General features: G+C 42.6%; 1 protein-coding gene across 1 annotated transcript in view; it reads left to right on the forward strand.

Annotated features, from left to right (window-relative positions):
• The window catches only part of UHRF2 (ubiquitin like with PHD and ring finger domains 2), a 102,074-nt gene extending 97,871 nt beyond the window's left edge, over positions 1 to 4,203 (forward strand). The window contains exons 15-16 of the mRNA XM_066604253.1: positions 1,335 to 1,433; positions 3,067 to 4,203. Of these exons, the coding sequence (XP_066460350.1) occupies positions 1,335 to 1,433; positions 3,067 to 3,213 (246 nt within the window). The 3' untranslated portion in view covers positions 3,214 to 4,203. The remainder of the gene's footprint in view (positions 1 to 1,334; positions 1,434 to 3,066) is intronic.
• Positions 4,204 to 6,913: the final 2,710 nt, after the last annotated feature.

Here is a 6,913-nt window from a genome sequence, read left to right on the forward strand (position 1 = left end):
AATGTCAAAAGGTGTTTCATCTACAAACTCCCCTGTGTAACAGAAAACCTATATGACCAGTTACAACCACTGTATTGGCCAGTATGGATGAAAATGTGTACGATTTGTATTTGAGAAAAAATCGTTCTCTAAACCGTTATTTTCTTGATAGCTGTCCAACCATCAGCCTACTTCTCTCTGTGTATGACCACTTTAAGTATTGTAGAGGTCTTGGATTAATCTGATGAGCTACATTTAGCAGATTGGATTTTAAAGGGGTTGTCCCGCGCCGAAACGTTTTTGTTTTTTTTTCAATAGCCCCCCCGTTCGGCGCGAGACAAACCCGATGCAGGCATAAAAAAAACAAACCTTCCAGTACTTACCCGAATCCCCGCACTCCGGCGACTTCTGACTTACCTTGTGAAGATGGCCGCCGGGATCTTCACCCTCGGTGGACCGTAGGTCTTCTGTGCGGTCCATTGCGGATTCCAGCCTCCTGATTGGCTGGAATCGGCACACGTGACGGGGCGGAGCTACGAGGAGCCGCTCTCCGGCACGAGCGGCCCCATTCAGAAGGGAGAAGACCGGACTGCGCAAGCGCGTCTAATCGGGCGATTAGACGCTGAAGATTAGACGGCACCATGGAGACGGGGACGCTAGCAACGGAACAGGTAAGTGAATAACTTCTGTATGGCTCATAATTAATGCACGATGTATATTACAAAGTGCATTAATATGGCCATACAGAAGTGTATAGACCCACTTTGTTTCGCGGGACAACCCCTTTAAGTAATTTCCAACCAAAACTTTAAAGGGATTTTTCACATCTTAAAAATTGATGACCTGTCCAGTCGATATGTTATCAACAGCTGATTGGAGCAGAAAGCAGACAGCTCCGTACATTGTGCAGTGGCCTGCTATGGTTCTGCAGGCACAGCTCCCATTCACTCTAATGGAAGCGGTGCCTTCACTGATGCACAATCTATAGAGCTGTCTGCTTCTGATGTCCCAGATGGTGTGCCCCTCCTATCAGCTTTTAATAGCCTATGCTGTGGATAAGTTATCAAATTTTTTTATTTATTTTTTTTATATATTTTTTAAAGCTGGAAAATCCTTCAAGATGGGTTATCCATGGATTTGAATTCCTCGCTGGCACCTGCTGAGTCAGACCAGCCATTTTTTGTCCAAGTTCCAACAAGGTGTCATGTGGGCCTCCAGTGTCAGTAACGTCATAGGTGATGGATGGGCTGCCGGATCGTTACAATAAGTAACCAAGCCCCTCTTTCTATCACCGCCGATATGAGTTATCACTTTCTGTGGTGTATTGACATTTTAACATTTGTTTGGTTTTCTAGAAATTTCTGAAGAAAGTTGAACAAACATTCATGTGTGTCTGCTGTCAAGAGTTGGTGTTTCAACCTGTCACAACGGCATGCCTTCACAATGTGTGCAAAGTGAGTGATTAGTTTTATTTTTTATATGTATAACTAGAAAAGGATGGTAGAACATTCCGATCAATAGATGAATGTTTCTAATTTACATACCCGTTTTTATGAAAGATATTTTTGTAAGAGATACCTAACCCCTTCATGTCCCGGCACGCACATTTATGTTCTGGACGTGTGGGGTTTGCATGGAATGGGATCTGTAGACACTCCCACTCTATACACAGTGAATATTGGCTCAATGCTGATTGGGGCTATTAACCCTTTAAATGTCAATTTTGACAGCTACATTTAAATGCCCCAATTGGTATTCAGGGGTCCTGCGACTTCTTTCCCCCTGCACTGATAATAGGAGGTGATGTTCTGTTGCTATGACTGCCTGGGGCCTTCTGAAGTCCCCCTGGGCGGCCATGGCTGATTGTCTGTTAGAAAGCAGTATAATGCATCACTGTGGTATTGCATTACACTCAATGAGCAATCAAACAACCGCAAGTTCAAATTCCCTGTGGTGCTTAATAAAAACTTGTTAAACTTACTTTTAAATTTGTTTTTTTAAGTATTAGAAAAAATAAAAAGGTAATAAAAGAAAAACCTTTTCTTTCCTTGAATAAAAAACCATATTTAGTATAGCTGCATCCAGTCTATCAAAGTAACGCATTATTTAGGAAATTATAGTACCAGTGTTTCTGGTGGCGCAATGCGCCACACAGCTGTGGTACATGGTACATCAGTTATGATCCCCACACATCTCTCTCACAGCTCTACTACATGCATCCTGATTCTCACACTCACAGCTGTGGTACATCCATGCTGATTTCCAGAAATCGCCAGCTCGGCAGACTCGTGGATACAGTGACCAGCCCCTGGTCATGTGATCCTGACTCCACCCACACATGGGATCACATGATTGTGACGCCATCCTAGGTCTTGGTGGCTGCTGTCAGTGTATTCAGTAAACAGTACTTTCTACCAAACTGCACAATAGCTCCTCCCACAGCAGGGACGTCATTCCAGGTCCTTCAGCCCACCGGATCTCTGTGGTGGCGGTAGGTCGGTGTCTTCTGTCAGGATCGCCGAGTTGTGTCTGAGATAACGGCTTAGTTGTATTCTAATTTTGTTATTTTTGTCCTCCCCTTCAAAGAGCCCTAACTGTGTTGTTTTTCTGTCGGTTAGGCTCTGTGTTTTATATATGTTATAGGACCTGTGATCATGTCACCAGGGGGTGGAGCGATGACCTCACCAGGGGCGGCGCATGAGAAGCACCCACCCACATACATACAATGGAAAAGTGGTCATTAGTAGTTTGATAGGTCATTTTTCGTCATTGTGTGTACCATAAAAACAAGACACACAATGATGACTAATTAGTTTTCGGGTTTTTTTTCCATTTCACTCCATTTTCAGTACATTATATGGTACATTAACTAGTACCATTGAAAAATACAACTCGTCTCGCAAAAAACAAGCCCTCAGCTAGCTTACAGTGATGGATAAATAAGACTTAGGTTTCTTTGAAAGTCAGAAAAAAAACTAAAAATGGGAAAAAAATGTGCAGAGTCATTAAGGGGTTAAATACTTTATTCTTAGGCAATTTTACAATTGTGTGTACAACAACTAATACCTGATCTTGGTTATTCTCTAGAGCTGCTTGCAACGCTCATTCCGAGCCGAGGTTTACACTTGTCCAGCATGCCGCTACGACCTTGGAAAGACTTACAATATGGTTCCAAATAAGGTCCTGCAGACGCTGCTCGACCAGTTTTTTCCTGGTTACAACAAAGGGCGATGATTTGTTATGCTCCCAGAGCATCTCGTTTTGACTTTTTATAAATAAAGACATTCTTCTCAAATCACAAAAAAAGGAATGTGGACCAACGGGCACCATGGATCTCAAGCACCACCTTTTCTCCATGTCACCATGTCTTCACTTCTTGGCTGTCTAAGTATTCAAGGTAGTTTTGTCGCCTGCTAAGGCCACTGATTTGAAAGAACTCGTGCAGCGTCCTTGCCACTACATCTGATACTTGCTTGTTTTCATCTAACTACCTCAAGACAGAAGAAAACATGGAGACGCAGAGATGAAATGATGGGTTATCTGATGTTCAGCAACACACTGCCTCCGGAAGTTGTGCCTGGTCCATTAGTTTTCAGAGTTCTGGTGCCGAGGGGAGTCCACAGTGTGTTGCAGGGCAACGGCTTGTCTAAAACCTTTTTTGAAGTGAAGGGCTCAGTGTACACTGACAGCACTTGGTTACAAACAGTTATTAGACTAAAGAGCAGCAGATTTTTTTGTAATCTTTTCCTTTCTTTTCAGCTTCTGTTTTTACCCCTCCCTCCTCCCCCCTCCCCCCTCCCGTTTTTTCTTCTGCAGAGCTGCTTATTTGTACTTTATTACCATGAGCTCCTTTCTGCTACATAATTTTTACCTTTATCCAGTTTGACTACTAATTACTAATGAGAACAATATATATGCATTGTTGCTACATTAGTGTAACGTGATCTGTGTTCTAACATTTTCCCCCTCCTTTGCTCTTAGAGGTAATCCTGACACTTTAGCCTTGTGATTTTTCCTTTTCTGTACATTGTCATTTTGGTATTAGTTTACAAGCTGTATGCTGTAGTAGAGCCTTGTATCAGTGGTAATACAATCTGCAGAGCATTGCAAATGGGTGATGGTTATAGCTTGGAGAGGGTCTGAAATAGCTTCCTATTGTGATCTCAAATTTTATACACAGTATATTCCCTAAAATATACCTTATTAAATATTTTATGATTCTGACATGATGCTTATGTTTTTGGCTGACTGTACTGTGTGCTAGTGGCTTCCCTACAACTTTTTTATGTATTTTTTTTTGTTCCATTTTAAAAAAAGATGTTCCATTTTATATGAAGACATATTACATGAGATTATGTCTAATGACTGGCGTAAAGTGGCTTGTGTCTCTTGTGTGGCTTCTCTTGATTAGTAAATGAAAAAGTAAGCTTCATATGGAAGTTTATTCAGTACTTTGATAATGTAGTTTGAGCACCCTAAAATCGTGCAAAAAGTCAAATGATCTTTAATCACTCATATTGTGTTTTAGCGCTATCATCCGCTTTTATCGGATGGAGCCAACGCATTGCAATATGGATGAATAAAGAAGTTTCTCTACTTTTGCACATCGCGGAGTACTGAAGTTCTCATTTTGGTGTTTGCTATATGGGACTAAGTTGTCAGGGTCTCTACGGCTTGTACTATGGGGGGATAATCTGATTATATTCTGGGAAAGGAAGTAGCAATATTACCCCTTAAGTGTATGTTGTAATGATATTCCACCTATAAAGGCACCATTACACGGGCAGATAGTCCCACGAATCATCGCTCAAACGAACGATTATGGGTGACTGTTGGTTCGTGTACACACAGGCCCTCACAGGGTACTAAATGACAAGTCGCTAGTCGTTCCGTATAAACAGAGTGGCTTCTCACTTGGTGTAAACAGGAGTTGCTCAATCTTTGAGCAACTGCCTGTTTGTAGTAAATAAAAATTAATAAATCTTATTCCGCAGCATTTTCAGGTAATTTTTTATTTATTACGCCCCACCCCACCCCACCAAGCTGGGTACTCATTTTACCAACCTCTGAAGGATGAAAGGCTGAGTCAACCTTGAGCCGGCTACCTGAAACATGCGGGGGCTGAACTTGCAACCTTCAGGTCATGAGCAAGAGCTTAGGACTGCATACTGCTACCTTAACGCTCTGCACAATGGGCAGTTGGAAGCGATTTCCGGCCCACCCTGTCTCCATTCTCTGTTGCTCCTTTCTTTTACACAGGATTGATAGTTGTGCAGTCACTGGGAGGGCTGTTGGGCATCTATGCATCTGACAATCGACCCATGTGAAGGTACCTTTAAACTATTAGCTATGAAAGCACAGGTAATCTGGCAGGTATAACTTAATGGGCAATCATAAAAAAGAATATTGATAACTGCTTCATTGTTGGGGAAAAAAAAGTATTGGTCCTGTAGAAAAATCTTATAGTAAATTATCACAATTGTTTCTATAGCACGCGGAGGCTTAGCTAGGTTTTCCAGCATCCAGGGTAAAGATGGTGTGTCCCAAAATCTACTTTTTTCCACCCTTGAGGCCCCCAGTCAATCACAAGAGTGGAGGGTTTTCTTTGGAGCAGCAGGTTTACGAGATGTCGCAGGCTGACTGCAGCCTGTAAACAATATGTAATGAGGGAGACCTGGAGTCGTTGGCGGAAGATGAGCGGGGAGTGGCAAGTATGAGCTCTTTGTTATGTTTTGAACATGGGCATCCAGTTTTATAAAGAAGCAGGATCTCTGCACGGGTTCTAAGTGTTTGTACAGAGTTTAAAAGCGGTTGTCAAACTGGGAAACTTTGCAGAGAACTTTTTAACATCGTAAAAAGGCTGGTAGACTGAAAGTCACTTACCTGGCAGTGGCCATCTTAGTGCACCCAAATGCATCACAGGCTCCATAAGTGTCCAGGAAGTCTCAAGAAGCATGGATGGTGACCTTGGACATCAGGAGAGGAGCAGGAGCCAGCGACTGCGGTGATGAAAACTAACTTGAGCAGGTGGGCATTACAGATGGATGGCTGGACAACACCAGAATCCAGAGCCAGCAGTTACCTTTAAAAGTTGTATACAGGTGATTACGGATCAAGAAAACCCCTAGCATACAGCACAAATCATGTTGTGTGATGAGGGGGTCAAGGAAACACCTAGTAAACAGCACAAATCATTGTTTAATAGCTTTAAGTATAGGAAAACCTCCCCATATAGAGAAGACTAATATATAGAAAGAACATGGTTGTCACCTTCTATCCAGGTTGAGAAGACAAAAAAAGACACAGGATTTGTTAGTTACTTCAGAATCTTTTTAGGCACCTTTTGAACAGCTGAAAGGGGACTTCAAAATGGAAAGACAACACTAAGTTAAAATACCAGGGCAGAGTCTACTAGCTGTATTTAAGGAGGACGTCTCGTGTGATAAAGCCAGTACGGCTATCTGCGGTCCCACTGACTATTCCTCTTTTTTGGGGGGTGGGTGTGGGTGTGTGTGTGTGGGGGCGGGGGGGGCTTCGTTCACCTGGTTGAGCTGTTCTTAGATCCAATTCCAGTGCTGTCAAAAGGTTGGTCCCCACCTCTTATTTTCTATGGGTGACTTCAGACATGATTGATAGTTTGAGGTCACCCACAGTGAGCATTGGGGACAACCAAGGCGATACATTGACAGTATCTAAAGGCAAAGAAAAAAAGCATAGTGCATTAAGGCAAGATCAAAATAAGGAAAGTAAATACACAAAAATTGTACCATTGCGTAATAATACAACACCTGTAGCTGTCTGTAAACGGCAAGCAGCCTCCCCATCATGGAACCACTTCAGCCTAGTAATAGGCCAGATGAAGGCCTTGTTCTGGGACAGAAACGTGTTGCCTTGATTTAGTAGACTCCAGCTTTCCATTGCTGAATCCTGGTCC

Source organism: Eleutherodactylus coqui, chromosome 5, assembly GCF_035609145.1.
Source record: "Eleutherodactylus coqui strain aEleCoq1 chromosome 5, aEleCoq1.hap1, whole genome shotgun sequence".
NCBI classification, from domain to species: Eukaryota; Metazoa; Chordata; class Amphibia; order Anura; family Eleutherodactylidae; genus Eleutherodactylus; species Eleutherodactylus coqui.